The 21,379-nt window shown below is 38.6% G+C and overlaps 2 protein-coding genes across 2 annotated transcripts; one reads left to right on the top strand and one right to left on the bottom strand.

Annotated features, from left to right (window-relative positions):
• The first annotated feature begins 2,700 nt into the window (after positions 1-2,700).
• LOC117935472 (GTP-binding protein Rhes-like) lies at positions 2,701-4,275 on the top strand. Its single transcript, XM_034857676.1, has one exon. The coding sequence runs from the start codon at positions 3,001-3,003 to the stop codon at positions 3,625-3,627; it is 627 nt and encodes a 208-aa protein (XP_034713567.1). The 5' UTR covers positions 2,701-3,000; the 3' UTR covers positions 3,628-4,275.
• Positions 4,276-7,839: 3,564 nt separating this feature from the next.
• LOC117935361 (phosphoribosyl pyrophosphate synthase-associated protein 1-like) lies at positions 7,840-20,204 on the bottom strand. The gene is given in 12 exon segments (XM_034857486.1): positions 7,840-8,153; positions 8,208-8,398; positions 10,025-10,171; positions 10,675-10,745; positions 13,633-13,670; positions 13,672-13,779; positions 14,039-14,094; positions 14,255-14,370; positions 15,216-15,388; positions 16,676-16,742; positions 17,641-17,693; positions 19,515-20,204. Coding segments are annotated over 11 exon segments (1,152 nt in total). The 5' UTR covers positions 19,679-20,204; the 3' UTR covers positions 7,840-8,153; positions 8,208-8,239.
• Positions 20,205-21,379: the final 1,175 nt, after the last annotated feature.

The following is a 21,379-nucleotide window of genomic DNA, read 5'->3' as shown; positions in this document are numbered from 1 at the left end:
TTTTGGAAAAAGGCTGCAATGAAACAAAGAGTGAAAAATTTAAAGGGGTCTGAATACTTTCCGTACCCACTGTAGCTATTCCTTTATTAAACAACACAATTTATAGAAGGATTTGTCCAGAATTAAATACCCGTCTTTAATCAAAGATATTTTGCTGTAAAAGATACTGCACGCCATGACATGTCTTACAGTGTCTGATGGTACACAACAGTGTTTCATCTGAGCACACGTCAGAGCTCAACACATGTCTAGTTAAACAAGCAATGGCATCTGTGAATCATCACCACAGGGCAACACGACCGCAAATAGAAATTCAAGGAAACTGCCAGAGACAAAATGGCATATGAGGCACATTTAGTGGGAGTTGACAATCATAACAAATGCATTTTTAATCACTCAGGAAAGTCAAAAGCACAACAAAAATGAGGTCCTTAGTAAAGGCCTAAATGTTAGTAAGGCAAAAGTATGTATGATCAGCTTAATGTACTTTAATGCCTTTTAATCCTATTATCACAATCAGCTAATTACTCAAAGAAATCCTATATATCTTGGGTTTTTGCACTTACTTGATGTTTGGCTGTGTAAGCAAAAGTTGTCAACCCAATAGTTACTGATCATAAGTAATGTAATCATGACAAGTGTATGTGTAACATCTGCAGCAGTCCATATTTCTAACAGAGGGGTAGAAGGGAATTACATTGTGAAACTACAGGGGCTGCAAAAAGAAATACCAGTGTTACACAATGTTGCTTTAACATATCACGATGCATAGTTTTTAAATAATAATACCAATAACCTGTAAAGTAACCAATAATTATATATGTCAGATAAATGCAACAACTACCCTCTGACTAGTAGTGGAGTAGGAGCATAAAGTGGCATAAAATGAAAACACTTCAGTAGATGCACTGTTGAGTAGTTACTTGGCCCCACGCCTACAGTCTCACAAAGCCATGAACTGTAACTGCATTCTCAACTACTGAGGCTAATAATAGTAAAGACACTTTTATCTCTGCTTTTTGAGTCACCAAAATGGATATACAGTACTGTCTTTTAACATTTTTGAGCCTTGAGGCAGGAATATGTATTCCTTAACCACTAAACTATCAGGACAATATGACAAGAAACCCTGCTTTAAATTCCCCACCAGTGACTGAAGTCCCACTGTGCGTCAGGCCAGGAGAGTCCACAGCTAATATTCCCACAGTGCTTAGCTCTGCTCCACTGCCCATCAGGTACAGAAGCACCCTGGGGAGAAAGCATATGAGTGCAAATTAAAAGTGTACGGTGGGACTGTAGGAGAGATCAGGCTCACTCGTCTGTGACAACCTCTGACAAACAGGAGGAAGGCAGAATTTGTTCTTAGACGGCTTCAGGCGATCCATCACATCTAATTGGACACCAAGAACAGCTGAAGGTGATTCAGTCATGGATTGCCATGTGTGACTGAACTGATCCATAAAGCTGTTGTCTCTAGAATTTGCCTGAGTAAAATGTCATCAGCTTAAAGACGATAATGTTCTGCAAATGTATATTTAATTTATTCAGAATTGAGGTGCAGCTGCTGCTAGTTTCACTAAGACCAAGAAAGTGGAGCATATCACGTCTTAAATCTTTACACCCAGTTATGAGTATCAAAGAATTAATTTTAAAATGGTATCGGTTTACGAACACATCTTTAATCTGCCATTATGTTTACCATCAGAAACCTTTACATAGTCTGAGACACAACATGGAGAAGCCGTATTCCGTTTTCATGCACCACACATCTGGAGCAAACTACCAGAAAACTCTTTGTTGTTTTACATCATGGTTAAGGACTTTTCTGTTTGCCACTGTCTTTAAAACAGATATATGAGACACTCATATCTTATCATATCTTGTACTGTGATTTTTTCATTTCATTTCAGTTCATTCTGTTTGATTTAATTTCAGCTTATTTTTATCTTTAATTTGAATTCTTTTAATGTCTTATGTGAAGCATAAGGACCATGCGGAATTGCCTTGATGTTGAAAAGGGCTACGTAAACCTTTTTTGACCAAAATTCAAAGCCAAGTGCTAGAATTTTCTCCTATTATGCGGTCACTATAGAAAGATAAACATTATTTTAGAAATATGTGATGTTCTTTAAAACAGGAAACTGTTATAATAAACCAATATACTCATGGTTTGTTTAATGAAATATCATCTTTCATCTCTCCACAAATGTGATCATTGTCTACATTTTCAGTACCCATACTTTGTGGCTGGTTGTTCTAATAATAACATAATAATAATGCAGTCTAAATTGGTTGCAGAACATACCACACATATGGAAGGGATGTCAACAGAGCTTAAATTATCAGATTTCTTGACACACTTTGGTGTGTAGCAAAGGCTTGTTTACTTATGGGATGTTCCTGTCTAATAAAAAGGAACCACAGAGTTAATGCTGCTGCAAGACAAGAGATTGATATAGACCACGTATAGATTGTTGAAGATGGTAAAATGTAAACATACAATTGTCTCAGCGTTTTTTATACTTGCTTTCAATGCTCTGCTTCTCATTTATTCCCTTTCAGATATCACCTACTTTCTCAGCATATACTGATTTGCATACTCTGTCATCATTGGTTTGCTGCCTTCTGCTGATTGGTTGCAGCTGTAGGAGGGCCTGGCAGCTCTCCCACCAAAACAGGCATAAAAGGCAGTGTGTGGGATGAGACACAGAGGAGCATTCAATAAGAAAATCTTGAGAAGCTTTGACGGAGAGCCACTGCTGGATTCACAAACCTAGCAGGTTATAAAAAGCAAGGAAAGAAGCTCAAGAGACTTAAGAAAAGGGAAGATTCCTTAAGGTAGACAACTTACAAAGTTTGAAGCTAGTGACAGGTGTTGACATTTGCTGTGTCAGTTTTAAAGCAGCAACCACTGAGAGAAAGGGAGTAATCTGAGAGAGTTTTTGGGACGTTTTCTCTATACCCATTTTGGCAAGAAAAACCTCCTCGGCAAAAAGCAGCATGTCTCTGGAGGTGAAGGACAAGACCCTGGTGCGTCTAGTCTTTCTGGGGGCAGCAGGTGTGGGAAAGACAGCCCTGATCCAACGCTTCCTCTTGGACACATTTGAGTCCAAACACCGGCGTACAGTGGAGGAGCTGCACATCAAGGAGTATGACATCGATGGGGTCAAGATCAAAGTAGAGATCCTGGACACCAGTGGCAGCTACTCCTTCCCTGCCATGCGCAAGCTCTCCATCCAAAACAGCGATGTTTTTGTGCTGGTGTTTGCTGTGGATGACCCTGAGTCTCTGGAGGCTGTCAAGAGCCTCCGAGATGAGATTCTGGAGATCAAGGAGGACAAGTACACACCGCTCGTGGTGGTGGGAAACAAGATGGACCGGGTGCAAGAGCGTCTGGTGTGCAACGAGGACGTGCTGTCAACGGTGGAGATGGATTGGAACAACAGATACCTGGAAACTTCGGCGAAGGAGAACGTCAACGTGATGGAGGTGTTTAAGGTGATCCTGCAGCAGGCAAACCTACCCAGCCGTCTCAGCCCTGTGCTGCGTAGACGCAGGGAGACCTTTCCCAAAGACACAAACTTCCGACCACCTATGAACAAGACCAACAGCTGTATTTTGTCGTAACAACAGACAGAGGAGAAATGTTGTTTTGTGTCATGAAGCAACAAGAGATGAGAGCAATCAATGCTGCTGGTCAGAGAAAAGATTAAAGAGAAAAGCTTGTACTTCAGTCCGTTGCTGAGATAAGTGATTCTGAACCAGTAAAGTCACTTCAGGGCTGAACCAAGAAAAAAAGAAAGTGAATAGGTGAAAGGTATTGAGACTTAACTTGAACAGACTGCCATTGGACAAAAGGAAGCTACATTATTTACTCAATTGTTTACTCAATGTAATGCTGTTGCTGCTTATCTGGTGACATGCTGCCAGCGTTTAGCTCAATGTATACCTTTTGGATTATTAACCAAACTGTTCACTTGCATCAAGATCTGGACTGTTAACAGATTGTTTACTAAGAGGTAGTGTGCATATTTGTGGTACGTGCAAAAGTTATGTCTTATGTAAATTATTTAGATTTAAAATGTCAGTGTATGTAGCACATCATGTTTGCATTGTTTTGGATTCATTGCCATTGAGGATACTATCACTTGTCTAAAAAAAGTTGTGATATGCAAATGTTAACTGTTGATGCACTTTTAATTTTCAATTAACTTTTCAAAACAATGTTTTAAAGTTGTTTTTTATGAATAAGTTTTTTTTAAATTTTATTTACTTACCTATTTATCATGGCATATTTTCAAATTATTATTTTGTTGTTTATTTAACAAATGTACATGGACTGTGGATCTAAATGTGTAATAAAAATATATAAGCACAAAAAAGGGAAATTTGATGACTTTTATTATTAATATTTGCTGAGAGGCAAGTTCACTTTAAATTAAATAAGCCGGTAAGTTATTAACAGTAAATGATAAATCAATCATTAATTACATGAACATTTAAATAATTTCTTTAAGGAAATTGTCTAATTGAACTACTGAGTTAACCTGACGAGACGGATGGTTTAACACAGAACCATCTGACAAGCCGTGGTCAGAAACTGTTTGGAAAAAAGCAGACACTTTCAAAAAAATACTCGGCAGGTGATTGGATGAACTATCTGTGCATCACGTCTGTCATTGTTGTTATGAACAAAGATTCTTGGCTATCACAAACACCTTAGCTTATATCCACATCGTTCCACTTCCGGGATTGCTCTAGGTGCCGCTGGACATTCTGCCGGATGTCCTTCTTTTTGGCCGGATGTCCATAACCTTTTGCTTTCTTTGCGTTGGAATTTTAAACTCTGGTCAATTTATGAGGACAATGGTTAACTGCTTCTCAGATCTCTGCAGGGAAAAAAGACACAGCTAGCTAGACAATCTGTCCAATCACAGTTTCTGTTGCACAACTAAAATAAGTTTCTAATGTACACGTTCCACCAAAACAAGTTCCATCCCGAGGCTATTTTGAAGTGGTAACGTTGCTCTGTACGCCGCTTAGCGTCTCCCATGCCGATTGTGATTGGTTTAAAAAAATGTCAATGAACCACAGCACATTTTTCTCCCATCAAGAGGAATCCAGCGGTCGTGCAAGGTAAACAATGAATGACAATATGTAGAAATAAATAGTAGAACATAGATAAAGCACCCCAAGGTAATGGAAGATGTTGCAAATATTCTATTTTAAGCACAATATAGAGTACTTTATTGTAGGACTGCTGTCATTTTGACAGTTATCTAATCAAACTTACACTAAAGTAGTTTTTGTGCACCCAAAACTGGTCGGTCACTTAAACAAACAGATCTTTCCAGGCCACAGATATTCTCATGTTCTGTTAAAAACTGTGATTGTGAAATATAGAACTGTTAAGATTAGAAGCATTTACCTGTTACAGAACCATGATAACTGATTATTTTTGGGTGGTGCTCCAGCACATTCACCTTCTGCTTTTAAATCTACTATTCCGTTTCATTCAGTCTCTTTAAATTTAACCAAAATGCCAGAAAAGTATTATCTATGTTTGTTTCGTTTCTGTTGGTATTCAAGTTACTGAAATAAGTGACTGTAGTAAATTAATGTGAAAAGTGGACTGAATTCAAGTGTTTCAGCTCTACATTTCTCAGCTGTTGGCATATATTATAAGATCGCCCTCGCCATCTGTTGGTGAAAAACAGATATTACATTCAGTGAAACTAGTAAGAGCTCAGGTTTTAAATGCTTTGTTTCTTAACCTTAATATCCAAATACCTAGACACAGACTTCACTGCATCAACTCATTAGTTCCAACAGTGTTCTGCATGACAAAGAAATGTGCACTGATGTTGCTGTTCATCATCAGTCCGGAAAGACTGGATTGATTGACAGTTTGTACACAAACTGTTGAAGTCTATTCTCTATCAGAGCTGTTTTTTCTGAACCATAAAGCACACTTTAGTTTACAGTTAACAAGTGAAACAGCCTAGATAATGTAATTTTCACAACACTTTAACGTTAGATGAAAGCAAGTGTGACATCCATATAAAGGAGGCCGTGCAAACTCTGCTAACTGGCTCCATGCCTAAAGGGACAGCAGTCGAAGTTAAGCAAAACAAATCCTTGAGCATCACATAATTTGAATACTAAAAAGTTCAGCTGCACTTTAACCAGTTGACAAAATTGATCATGGTGCAGTTCCTGAAATATCTGTGCATGGTTCCCCTTAATGCAACCTGCAACCAGTGGAGACAGTTTAAGTGCTCAGGTCCAAGCACCTCCACCACCCCCCACCCCCACCCCACAGCATCAGATTAGACTGAACAAAGTTTCCGGTTTTAATTTGAGGAAGTGGCCGGGTTAACGTTTGCGAGCGGTTCCTCTTTCAGTCCACATTTAAACATTCTTCCGCACTCGGCTCATGTTCACTTGCAAAGGGAAGGAGGCCTAGAAGCTTCACAGTCTGGCAGGTGTGTGGATTTGTCATCTCATAACGCAGAGTTCTACTTTAATTTACGTCTGGGATGGATATTTGAGGATTTCTGGACATTGGGTTTATGTACACTACTTTAGTAAATTATTTTATTAGCATCCAATGGTCTAATTTTAGCTGCAACGAGGAAAGCCATTCATACAGTCAGTACTCCTTTACTGAAATGCCTTCTCCCCTGGACTTGGTCAAAGCTCCTCAGCAGATGAAAGCAACTCTGAGGCGTTTAGAACAAGTTCAGGGTCCTGGGCAGAACACAGCATGATTAAGACGTAGAGTGTGTGATAAAATGTCAGCTATTTCTGTGTTGCCTGCATATAAACTAAGTAGTAAGGCGTGTTTTCCGCCTCTGCAGAAGTGTAAATGTGACTGTCATGTTCCATTTTTAGTCTGAGCATTTATTGGTCATATGTTGATGTGTGACATAGACTTGTATATTAGTCCCATGTAACAAATTATGAATAAAATGAAGGTATAAATAAATTTGCAAATGAATTATTTTTCAGTCAGAAGTTAAATTGGGAAACTGTTATCACACCAAATGTCAGTTAAAGGTTAATTAACAATGATCATTTACTGTACACCCACAGTGGAAGATTGTTTTTTTAAATTTCATCTACCATCTAATTATTTTAAGACACAAAAGGTACATATATCATACTGTATTTCCTCATAAGTGCTGTACTACGGCTTGGACAATATGCTTTTGTCCCAATTCCATTCTTTTACAATGCCTGAGTTCCGATTTGATTTGTATTGTGATTTTTATTTATTGCGATTCTAGAGGTATTGTGATAGTATTGACTTTTACAATTATCTTTTCCTCTTTTACAAAAACAAACGTTTTTGTAATGAACTTGTAGAGACAAAATATCATGAGACATTTCTAAATACTGTTTTCTAAAAACAATGCACCTCACATGTCAGTCAGTCTGACGTTTATTTCATTGTAATAACACATACTGCAACCGTAAAATGACAAAGCACCTGATGGAATGGAGAGCTCTTTGGCACAAGCTTAATGATGAACATTTTCATCTTACTTTAGCTGAACACTGCAGTTTGACGTTTCATTCTTTTCCATGCTTCATAAAGCAACCAGCCTCAGCTGTGACTGAAACTGCGACTGAAAGCACAGGTTTAGGTGTAAAGCCATTCTACTGTATATTTCTGGCGGTTTCAGTCATATCTTCTCACTTCCAATGCAAAATGCAAACCATAAATGTATGAATGACACCTGTGGTACTGTGCTACATTCATCCAGTTATTCATGTACTGTATGTCCAAGCGTTTGTCACTTTAAATCTGATGTTCAAAAAAAACAAACACAGAACTTCACTCCCCCAACTGTTTTATTTGCCAAATTCAGTGGCATACTGAGTTGATGCACATGACACATTATGTTGTGCTATTTATGATTTCAGATTGTAGGAAGCATATATTAGTGAAGTGAAACTGTTTGTCTTGTTTGTACAATCCTAATGTGTAACATATCAGAAGAGTAAAGCAATTTGAGTTGCTTTATATGTCACATTCAGTGAATGCAGCCAAAACATGTTCATCGGCAAAACAAACAGAAACAACAGGTTGAGGCAAAACTTGTTCAATCTTGATTCTTGGTCATCGGTGTGTGTGTGTGTGTGTGTGTGTGTGTGTGTGTGTGTGTGTGTGTGTGTGTGTGTGTGTGTGTGTGTGCGTGCATGTGCAGGAATGTAAATGCAAGTGTGTGTTGCCTCAATCATCCAAAGCAATGTCACGAAACAGATAGGCCATGGACTCTCCGTTGTGGATGCGCCGGATGGCCTCAGCCAGGATCATACTGACATCCACAGTTTTGATTTTTGGACACTGCAGTTTCTGCACCTCATGAGGTACAGTGTTGGTCACCACCACCTGGAGGTACAATACAACAGCCTTAGAGCATTTGTTTCAGCCTATTTCTATGACTACAGGGACTTTGCTGCTCTGAGTCTAGGTAGCACTATGGGGCTTCTCCTAAACTGTCTAACTCTAAACATGAGCATTTGATTGGTTGGTCTGCTCTAGGTGCTACGTAACCTCGGAATAATCAATGAATTACAAATGGCCCATGGAAATTATATTAGCACAGTGTTCTGCATATAATCAAACCTCAACAAGGTTATGTATTTATTTAATGTCAAGACCTCACTCTCATGACATAGGATTCCCCAGAATTCACAGGCCTTCTTCACAGTTACCCATTTTAACTATACAGTGAATGAGAGGCTGAATTTAGGGGGGGAAAGTCCTATAAATCAACACAGACAAAGGTCAAGGCATAAGTAAACAAGATAGCACGCTGTTAAGGTTCAAGGCTGTCATTAGGTTTGTGTTTTGAGTAATGTTTTCTTTCTCTGGCTTCATACCTCCCTGAGACATTAATCAAAGCTCTAGATAACCATGAAGGACATGCACAAAGTTTTACAGATTGAGCATATATCAATATGGAGTTAAAACCCCACAATTCTTTGCTTAAGAAAGATAAATCAATACAAGCAGTATAGTGAAAGGCATATGCAGGAGTGAGAATCTAAGTGATCTTGTTTTTTTAGGAAGAATGCAAAATAATGTATGTGCTGAAATGATAGGATTACATCGAAGCTTCCAACGGTCAACATTGTCCTAATTTTCCCAAATTTGACATGCATTATTAATGCACCTTTGAATGTTAAAGGTGTAATATGTAATACTGACAGATAGTGTTTAAAATACTTACTAGAGTACGAATTGTAAATACTGGGGATAGCTGTCTCCCCCCCACCCCATCCTACTTAGACCCAAAGTTCACATTGGTTGCCAGGCTGAGACCGCAGCATCCACACCAATGTTGCTAGCTTGTCTTAAATAGCCAGACATGACTTCACAGCACAGCGGAGTAGCTAACAATAGATGCTGGCTATGTTGTCATAAAACCCTGTATGCACGCAGAGCTCTCCACCCGACAGACAGACACACTTCCTCTGCTTAGACTCACGGCAGGAACCGGTAAAAATAACACTACCTTGCCGTCCTTAGGAGGAAATTAGCCAACTTGGGGTCTTGGACCCTAAGCTGTCTTCATCTTTTAAATACATCTACAATATTTACCCAGGGTTTGTTACTTCTCTGGTCACTCAACTTTTTAGGTTGGGTATAATCTACCTCTGTTGGTCGGTTTGTTTGTTTGTATGCTGCTTTCATGGCTGTACTAATGTTACAGCTGTAGCATGCTGGGTTTACATTTTTACAAGTAAATCTGGCAACCTGGCCTGGCTGTCACACTGGGCAGTTGATAACAAGACACAGGCCAAAACACAAACAGAAATTCCATCACGGAACGGAAATTACAAAAGGAGAAAATACGGGCATTAGCATTGTTGTCAGAAAAGATAGTATTTCAATTTACCACGGTTCCTTAATATCTGATGATGCATTAGGGCCATTTTTGGATATAATACAGTAAATAAATTACATATTGGACCTTTAACATCAGTGAAAAGAGCCATATATGGATTTTACCTCATTGATAGCAGACTCCTCTATTAGTCTTGGTGCATCTGCAGACAGCAGGCCGTGTGTAGCCATGATGTAGATCTTGTAGGCCCCTCTCTCCTTCAGGATTTCTGCGGCTGCAACAAAGTCCTCCACATCATCTATAATATCGTCCTGAGAAAATGGCAACATGGTTAGGTATCACACAAGGAAAAAGGATAAATACATTTGGATTACTGGATAACTGAATGTCGTCATTTAGGATGGCATTTTCTGGGTTTATAGGTCATGGTGTAAATAATAAAAATCTGACATTTCGGAGAAGGTGTTTTGGAAAGTGGCATGACTAACCTGAATCACAAAAATCTAGAGAAATACAGTACTTGGCAATGCTGTGATATTTTGTGGTAATCTCCACTTTATAAGAAATTAAGCAGAAGCAATGAACTCACTGAAGCCCACAAGATCTGTGTAACAACTAACAAATGCCAAATGGAAAATCTGTCACACAAATTAACCCCCCAATGAGGTAATTTAAGGATTAATACTTAAAACCGTATGACAGGATTACCTAAACATTAAAACAATTTCCCAGACTAAATTTTCTGATACAGATGTTTTGTAAGAATGATTCCTAAATTGTTTTAAGCAAATCACATAAAAGTTTGAGGTCTTACAACAATAATGGCGATTCTGCCTCCTACATCTCCAACAACAGTGATGGGTGGCTTCTCCTTCGCCATCATCACTGAAAGACACAGATGAAAGAATGTTGGAGTGTTATCTAGACCTACTTTGTACAGAATCCTTAGATAACATTTTTTATGATGTGAGAGAATGTTAAGGGAAATTTGGGGAGAAGGGATTAGGTTTTGAACATCATGCAAGAAAAGCTCTGCGCCAGAATGCTTCCAGCTACTTATCTGTGGGAGAAATGTATGCTAAATCCAAATCAAGACTTAAAATGGGTTTACATGGTGCAGTTACATGTGGACGCTTTTGGTATAGCGGTAGATGGACAAGTGGGTGTAGAGCAGAGCCTTTTGTAGGAACCACGGACGAGGTTTGATCATTAGTTGGAATCTAATCAAACACTATTTTTAACAAATTACAAGTTATCTTGGAGCTCAAATATAGCCCCCAAATGGAAGTCACTCAACTCCAACAGGCATATTCAAAATGTCCAAAGTTCTTGAAGGTATTTCAGTTAATAATCGATCCAGGTCTCAAAGCTGACTTGTAGGACCCCCCACACTGAGGTCCCGACCATGCCATAAAGCATCTTCCAAGTTTCCATCCAGCTATGTAAAGTATTTAAGTATTTTACCTTACCAATATGAAAGCATAATAAGATACAGAACAAACAGCACAAAACAACTGCTTAGCTTTAAGAGACAGGTCTGCCCACATACTTGTATTAGGCTGGGAAACCCTGTTGTTCATTTCCTCATTTATTTGAATTTCTTTGTAAACAGTCCTGTTTGACCCAGATGGAAACTTGCATGACAAGTTCAATTAAAAATAATCTTAACATACCTCTTGTATTTCTGTTGTTGGATAGATTAGTTAAAAAAACGAAGTACTGACCCTAATTTCCTTTAAAAACTGAAGCTACTAGGGTCAGTGTGTGAAATACCTTGCATCAATTGAGAAGACATCAATTATAAAAGGCAGTTTGGATTTAGCTCGAGGAAAAGGCAACAAATAAAATAGGTTGTTTTGCTGCACTGGTGTGAGACATGCATGCTGTAGATCTGAACTTACAGTGCAGTGTAATGCTGACATACTTGTTTATAGTATTTAGATTCTGCATGGTGTGGGGCAGCAGCTCATATTTTTCTGCACTAATTGGTGTCATAAATTGCAATTTGTAATTTAAAGATGAGGCTAGCGCAATTGTGCTGTCACCATTTTCATCAATAGATACAAAACTCAATTGGTCCGTCCACTGATTATCTGAACCCACTAATAATCCTTTGGGTTTTGGGGATGCAGCCTATTCCAGCTGACATTAGGTCAGACAGGTAGCCATATTTATAGGTGATTGAAAATTAATTAACTCAATAAATCAAGTTTTGCTGCCCAACCATCATCACTGCCTACACTTTATCACACAAAGGTTTATGGGAGTTAGTTATTGTTGGCAAGGTTGTTTTTACTTTCTTAGATGGAACAGAGATACGATTAACACCCATTATTTTGATTATTTGATTTTTGAATGTTTAGATGTGACCTGACGTGGAAGCCCTCAGTAACTCATTCAGTTGTTTCATGCAAGGAGGCATGAAAAGGAAGCACAAATGGATTCAAGCATTATGATCATACTTGGGAACTCCATCCCAGGGAATAGTGCAGTTGTGTTTAGGGGTAAGAAGGCTTTTTGTACCATGAATTGATGTTTCACGTAATCAATATGAAGGCAGAGAGAGAGAGAGAGAGAGAGAGAGAGAGAGAGAGAGAGAGAGAGAGAGAGAGAGAGAAAGAGAGAGACACTGCAGTAATGAGTGTGACTCAGCTACTGCTGTAGAAGAGACAGACATTTCCAAGTCAAAGAAGGAGAAAAAACTCACTGCCTGCAGTATTACTTAGCTGGCTTCAACAATGTCTGGGGCAGACCTGACCGGTAACATGCTGAGAAAACTGTGTGTGTGTGTGTGTGTGTTACTGCAGGGTTAGCAGTGGCATTACTCTGGTCTTAAGCGGGCCATTTAGGCAACAAAGAACAAAACAATAAATATAAAAAGATACCAAAACATTGGTTATGTTTAACAGTTTAGGGAACTAAAGTTTGGCTAATGATTTGTGGCTACAGACACATGAGCATCAGATGGCAATGTACCTTGGCATTAATGCTTCTTACTGTCCAAGCACAAAGCACAAAGCTCCAAACTCAAGCCCTCTAATCTCCCTTCTGGAAGTTCAGTTATCCATGTCACCCTACAAAAGAGTTGAACCTGCCAGCACATTTGCTCTTTGTTCGACCAAGACAAGTTTATACATTCTAAGAAGCCTTGACATTAAACAAGTTGTAAAAAAAGGGAGTTTTTTGTTGGCAAAGAAAACACTCCATCATTTTAAATATATTAAATGATTAATGAAATCCCTGCTGTTAAGTTAACAGTCACCATGATATAGAAAAAGATATAGATGAGGGGATGGCTTTTACTTCGCATGCATGACCCGTGTTATAAATAAACAAAGAAAAACTGTTAGTGATTGACCAGAAAACAATTCTGACCAGGCATTCACATGGCATTTGCCCCATTGGTAACAATAAACAACAAGCAATTGGAGATTCTTCCTGTGAGGTTACTGCCACTGTTGTTTCACTGAGGAGCTCTCTTGGCCGAGCGTGCACAGCAATGCCAAAAATAGGAGGAAAAACATCCAAGGCACTTCCTTGGTTTTTTAGTGAAGCACAGGTCACATGATCAAGAGGAGCAGGCTTGAAAGAATTTGTGGAGTCAACATTGAAGCAACTTTGTTTACATTCCACTAGTAATACAGAATCTGTCATTCATAAAACTGATTTGTTTCCTGTAATGTCATCATTAATATATGTAACTGAGTGTCAAAAAGGTAACAGAATACGATGATACTTGCAAGCAGGCATGTGGCTGTGTTGTGTGTCTTACATGGCAGCTCCAGGCCGGTGTGTCCTGTGGTGGTGCGGGACAAGGGGGGAAGAGTGTCTTCCATCAGCCATGTCCAACTCTGAATGATGGGCCTCTCCGTGCATTACAGCCAGCCCGAGCCGCAGCCTCTCAGCGTAGGACTGAGCTCTGAGACAGACGGACACATAGACACACAAGAGTCAAAGGAACTGACAAATACAACACATACAAACAAATAAGCAGGCACAAAAGAGCAGAAGTTTAAACATACTACAAAGATAAAATGGTATAATGAAAAGACAAAAGTTTATGCATAATTTGACACTAAAGAAAGAAACTTTCCACTGTGACAGTAGGATAAGTGGTGCACTTGTTTTAAACAGAGAATGCAACCAGAGGACTTAAAGGACCCAGGCTTTCTTGTTACCTCTTGGCAGCTGAAGGAGACTTTGCAACAATTACAGCATTCCTGTAGTCTGGGATCTGAGGAAGGAGAAACATTCTTTTAATTGATAAAATATAAAACTGAGATCTCGCATAAGAATAAATGTTGTTTAACTGAATACTAGTTCCAAAATTCATCCATTCGTGTACAGTAGACATTATCATTGCTGTGCCTGTGTCTACTGTAACACAGCCTCACCTCATCCTGGATGTACTGAATGAGAAAAGAGGAAGCTCTCAGGTTGTCAACGGGGAAGCTGAAGAAGCCCTGGATTTCTTTCTGGTGGAGGTCCATGGTGATGATGTGAGTTAGCCCTGCAACACCAAATATATACACACATGAGATGGTATGGCTTCAGAATATATTCATGCAGTGGTTTAAAGCACAAAATTACAGCGCTCCCAGGCAAATTAGTACAATTTGACATGGTATTGAAAATAAAAGGTTATAAGTAATGAGGTGCGCAAATTAATACATATCTCGCCCTCTGCCTAACATAAACTATGCAACGTACTTGCACACTGTCTAATTTGCACACAACTCTAAGTATCTCTGCCATGTTTTGTCTTTTATGTACAGTATGTATATTGCAGCTGAGAACTTTTGGCACTACTTTTTTTAGTCCATATTGCTATATTTATTTTAAGAAATGTTGGCATTGGAAAGGAGTTGCTTTAAATCACATTGTACATGTGTTTAGTGACAATAAAAGGCATTCTATTCTATGCACAGCTAAAGCTTAGGAATAACCTGGAGACTAGTTGGAGCTTACAAGGACTGGACAAATCACACATAAAGATTGTTCCTACCAGCTTGCACAATTTTTTTTGTCTTTAGTATACGTCGGTGTGAATACACTAGACAAAAGTCTGAACAACTAACAACAAGAGTTCTCATGTTACAAGCCCCTGCAAATCCTGCGAGAACTTTGTTTTGCATGTTCTTGCTTCAAAACCAACATGGACAGCAGTCTGCCTTGAATCTTTACATATTACAACTATACAATTCTATTTGCCAACTGTCAACAACGACTGACCTAGACAAACATCACGTCATAACATGTGACCCTGCCTTAATAGTAGGATTGGGCAACAACAACCGGTTCCAACTTAAAAAAAAAGAAAAATGACATAGGGTAATTACAACACCCAGTCCATACCTGCTTTAGCTAACATGGATGCTAGCAGCTTGCAGACAATGGATCCTCTCTTCCTCATCTTGCACTGCTTGCTGTAAGGAAAGTAGGGAAGGACTCCAATGATGTTCTTGGCACAGGACGTCTTCAGGGCATAGGCCATAACCAGCAGCTCCATGATGGCCGTGTTGACATCTCTGGGAAACAACGCATTCATTAATAAGAGTTTACATCAGACATCACAACCCGGATAAACAGTACTGGTAGTGAATCAGTCTGAGCGTATAGTCGACCATAAAGACGATCCAAACAGGTACAAGAGGATATGTTAATGAGCTGATGAGGATTGACGACTCAATAATTTAATGCTCATTAACAAGATCACTATCCCACAAACCACTGTAAATAAAGTAAACACTGTCTGTTAAGAATTCAACTGTTTTTCACATGCCCTGTTATTAGACTCCACCTCAACCAGCATTTCCTCTAAGCCCTAAGCCAAATGTTGAATGTTTCTGGCTGTTGTGATCATTGATCAAGTTGAAACATTTTTAAATCCATATCCTTTCTGGCTAGAAACTAAAACTCTGTACTGCGGTGGTGAGCTAGACCCCCATAATGTCCGTTATTTTGATGACTAGGACAGTTTGACTACTTCGAAAAAGATGAAAAGCTGTTGGTATAACAGCATACTGTATTGTTCTGTACTGTTTCTAGCCATTTTGGCCTTGGCAGCTTGTTCCAACAAGGGATCCAACAAAATGATGTCCCCTCCTGTGAGCTCTATTTATCTTTCAGAGCATTCCTATTTATCTTAGCAAAAACCAGATTTACAAGGACAAACAGAGGAGAAAAGTGGCAGAAGTGATATTGCCATAGTTATCGTTTTTCTTCCTGTTTTACTTGCTGCAAAGATAAACTATAGCTACATATACAGTGTGTATACTAAAGCTAGTATTGTGATGGTTCATTTATAACCAGGCAAGTGGATACTAGGTTTTTTAGAGCTTTTTGATAAACTGCTGCCTGCAGTTTCTGGAAAAAAGATTGATTAGAGTGAATCAAACATTATATTAATATCAAATAAAATATCACAATATTCTTCAACAAATACCTCAATATCGATACTGCGACAATATTGTATGGTTGACCATTGGTGCTTTAACAAAATGTGAAGAAATGATTTAATGACTTGTGGGTAAAGGTATATAATAGAACAGCTAGAACAGCCTTGTAAGTTCAGAAAATTACATCACTTTACTGTAATGCAATCTGTAAAACCAGGTAAAGACAACATTTAACATATTACGATAAATCCAAAATCTAAGACGATATCTAGTCTCACATCACAATATCAATACAACATCGATATATTGCCCAGCCCTAATGCCATGTCTCTGAGGTATCATCAGATCACAGTGATGATCCTTTATTATTAATGTACTGTAGGCGATTAAGGCATCATGAGCATCCTTCTGTCTCACCTGGGAATGGTCTGAATGATAAAGATGTCTTGTCCACGGACAGACTCTTTCACGTCCACTCTAGTCTCTGAAAACATAACAAAAACCGGTACAAAGTTGAATGAGACAACACTAAACCATAGCACATTAAAAAGTGGAGTATGCGATTCTAATCCAATAAAGGTTTTGTTAAATTTAGCAAATATCTCCTCCCGGTAGGCTAGCTTTCTGTCCAGCATTTACACTGAAGAACAATAAGGCTTTGATTTCGGGTGTACAAATCCTTACTGTTACCGTCTCTAAGATTAGAGTAGCAAGGAGGCTGCATGGAGGTGATTAGTTAATTATTTGATCATAAGTGCCTAGTTGAAGTTATAATATTAGCATGTCCTAGCTTTACTGTTACCTGGTCCCTTTTACAAAATATATATTTATTTGAAGGTAGGCAATGTTTCTTTTATAGAATTGTCCTATTTTCATTTATAATGGGAAATGAATGTGTTTACATTAAACAAATATAAACTGTATATATCAGATTAAATGGTATCTCATCCAGTTGTACCAAATCAATTCAACATTGAATTGGACTGAAACTTTCCATAGTAAAATGTATCGTCCCTAAACCGTATTGTAGCCCATGTATCTACATACATATTGGATTGTCTTATAAAAGGTAGAGATGTACAAACCTAGTGTTTGTACACAGCCCTAGCTCTGTAAATGGGAAACAAAGTGGCTCGGACCAAGTCACACAACACAATTCTGTTTGTGTACAGGACAGGGGAAAAGCTATGGATTTAAAAAGAGAAAGGAACTGGAAGCAAAAAGGGACAGTAAATCTGACACATCCTAATGATCTGAAGGAGCACTGAAGGGTGTTGTTCAGGTGTTGAGTTCAAATAGCAAAAATAATTCTGAAAAATTGCAGAATTCACCTTTGATCTGACACGTACCTTTATGTAAATAACGATACTGATCAGCCTTACCTGTGTTTGGCTCTTGATGAACCATTGACTTTCCCAACTCCACACCCAAGCGTCTGTGGGGAAAAAACAGTCCGCAGGGAGTGAAAACCACAAACATACCTTATTAAGCAGCATCAACTTGAGCTCTGAGTGATTTGGGAAAAATGTGGAAACCCATACATTGAATCTTTTGTTAAGTTCAGTTGTGTAAATGTGACAAGACTGTAAATCTGTTACCAGGTTCAAAGATGAAAAACATCAAAACATCCGCACAAAGCACTTGGCCCGAACAGACTGAGCTAAATATTAACATTCAGTGCAGAATAATCCTGTTGCATCAAGTAAAACTCTGAGCAAGCCCAGGCATCATGAATACAGCTGTGCCTTAGGCAAATAAATGATGCTGGTAATTTTAAAAACCAAACTGTCACATAACAGTGCCAACGATAGATAATGAACTTGATGGAACTTAATACACAACACAGATTAGTGAGGGCTTGGCTTTGTGCCATTAGGAAGCTACAGTAAGCACAGCCTAAAAAGCTCCTTGTTTAAATCCCTCAACATTTATATATATATATATATATATATATATATATATATATATATATATATATATATATATATAATGCCTTCATCTTTAATGACTAGGATATATTGGACACTTCCTTTAAGTATTCTCTTTCAAGTAATTGCTTTCCATTAGTTATATTCAGTGAGGAGTTGCATGGTCTCAAAAATTACCACATGCACCTCAGAGTAAATTTTCAGTAGAGTATTCATTAGCATTTTCTGTATGTTGTTACTTAACCTTTGCTCCATAAGAAAACTTATCTTGTCTCCACAATGACAACATCATTTCCATAACAATGTCATGCAATGTTGACAAACAGAAAAAACTGAGCTCTTTTCCGCTGTGTGACCAATACAACTTCTGATTGGCTCCCTGATAATTGTGCAGGGCTGCTCGCTGTTTTCAGTAGGCCAACTTGTTTGTGTTTGCAGAGATCTGGGTCAGTGTTTTCATTAGGACTACAAACAGGTACTTCCTATTGTTTTTATTTTCATATTATTCAGATGCATCTTACCCTGGTTGTACTATTTTCTTCTGCTAAACCAACAGCCATTTAAATGCCCCATGAATCATACCCATGTAAAAAAGCATAGCTGACAGACACAGTAACATCCCGTGTACAGTATCCATGCCCTGCATACTACCTTGACAGAGCAGGATTAACACAGTGAGTTTGTTTAAATACAAAGATTCCTATTGAAAGGTATTTTGAAGTTCCCACACCAAAAATCCTCAATAAATCACAATCTAAGATGACAAATATTTCATCTTTATTATGGCGTTGTGAATAATGTGTTTTTACTGGTGATGTGTGATGATAAATTAAAAGAGGAAATGGTAATTAAGTAAAAACAACAGGTTTTTCAGACAGGGGCATAACAGTGCAAGATGGATGATAGATGTTTACCTAAAGTTTCCAATATTTTTAACAACGTAACATTGAATGTGTTAAAGTTTGATCACGTTCATGCCAAGACGTGTAACTTCTGAATATATTCATGTTGGAAAATCCACTGAAATAGTTAGGCCATCAAGGGAGACCAACTGCTAACTGTGGTTTGTCGTAGAGTGTTGCATGTAAGAGTAATGTGGATAACCCAGCTGTTGTACAATATCATAGGGTAGTGCATGCAGGTGTGTGTGTGTGTGTGTGTGTGTGTTTGTGTGTGTGTATAAACAATGGGCTATACACCCACCTGCCTCAGGTCCCCTGCAGTTATTAGTCCCAGGTGTGCTGTCAGGGACATGGCATGTAACAAAAACAGGCCAAACCATGGCAGACATTGAATGAAATGAATTATGATAGTTTTGCCTTACTTACTCTGTGATCTTTTTGGCCAGCTCGGTGCAGACGGTGGTGGAGTTAGCAGAAAAAACACGGTAGCCACTTCTTGAACGATTCATTTTCTTGTAACCATATGAAAGCTTTGGAGTTTGAGAAAGAGAGACCAGAGACTTGTGACCCCCAAAATGCCTTATGGGCATGTTGTTTTGGAATCAATGTGGTAGTTTTGGTTCAGTTCCCCGCAAGCGTCAAAATCCTCAGTTTATTACCTGTAGAACAGTTTTCACACTAACATCTAAACTAAACTACGGGTGGTTATAGACTTCCACCATGCAGAAGAATATTTTAGTAAGAAAACATAGAACAACTTACTGAATCTGTGAATGGCCACACTGTAAACTAAAATAACAACGCGCACGTGCTCCACAGTAAAGTGGAGCAGCGCTCGTTCACGTGTTAGCGAGAACAATTACCAGCACTACAAATCTCCCATCTACCTGTAAATCGTCAGCAGATGGAAAGCTTAGCTCTCTGTATCCACGCGGCTCACAGGCGTTTTCTCGTCTTCAGAACACAATGGCTACACACCGGTTTATGTTACCAAGAAGACGAAGTGAAATGTACCAAAACTGTTCTGTGCGCTGCTACAGAATAACTCCAAAACTCCAAATGTGGCCACTGTAAACTTCGTAGCAATGCAGCCTCAGCAGGGGGAAAAACACGTTCATTGGGTGGGTGGAATAAGGAATTACTTTAAAGAGAACCAATTGGAGACTAGATCGAAACAACAGAGGGCGTGTAAGAGATATTTCTGACCAATCAGTGCGTAGGATTTGTATTACATAAAATAAAGGGCAACGACTGAAAAATGTGGTTTTGGCATGTTTCGTCATAAATATCCCAACCTTAAAAGTCTACATCCACGATCATAAGCTTGGTAAGTAGAGCAGCAGGCTAGTAGGGCAAACATTGGGTTTAGGGACTATAAACTAAAGTGAAGAAAGAAAGAAAGAAAGAAAGAAAGAAAGAAAGAAAGAAAGAAAGAAAGAAAGAAAGATAGATAGATAGATAGATAGATAGATAGATAGATAGATAGATAGATAGATAGATAGATAGATAGATAGATAGATAGATAGATAGGCAGGCAGATTAAACAAACATTTGGATGTAAAATCTGAATCTACAAAATAGTCACTACAGTTTATAGCTAAATATATTGAAGGAAAATTTAGCATAAAATATTTCCATCTTACACTGAATTGGAGGAGAAGTGTAGAAGTAGAATGAAATTGGAAATACTTAATTAGTGCAAGTGCTTAAGTTGTGGTGAGATAAATACTGGTAAGCTCATTTTAAAACCACATAGTATTGATGGTCCGATACCTTTTGTTGCTTCCCGATACCGATTCTGATACCTCAACTTGCATATCGGCTGATACTGAGTAAATGTAAATGTAAATGTGCTGTATTTATATAGCGCTTTTCTAGTCTTAACGACTACTCAAAGCGCTTTTACATCATGCAGGATACATTCACTATTCACACACATTCATACACTGTGGCTGAGGCTGACGTACAAGGTGCCACCTGCTCATCAGATATACACTCACACACATTCACACTCCAATGCGCAGCACTGGAGGCAACTCTGGGTTCAGTGTCTTGCCCAAGGACACTTCGACATGGGACTGCCAAAGCCGCCCCTAGTACTGATCCCATACCGGGAGTCATATATTTTATAATGTATAACTGTATACTACTATGCCTGTATGGATGTGACATGATTTCTAGCTTTGTTGTACGGTCTGGCTCCGGTTAAACTCTTTGTGAAACATGAACAAACACAAACACTGAACGCAACAGAACTTTATTTAATCCAGTTTGACATACAGTTAAAACGG

This window comes from Etheostoma cragini, chromosome 2 (assembly GCF_013103735.1).
Source record: "Etheostoma cragini isolate CJK2018 chromosome 2, CSU_Ecrag_1.0, whole genome shotgun sequence".
In the NCBI taxonomy this organism is placed as follows: domain Eukaryota; kingdom Metazoa; phylum Chordata; class Actinopteri; order Perciformes; family Percidae; genus Etheostoma; species Etheostoma cragini.
The sequence above is the reverse complement of the archived record's forward strand: the minus strand, read 5'-3'. Positions and strand labels throughout refer to the sequence as shown.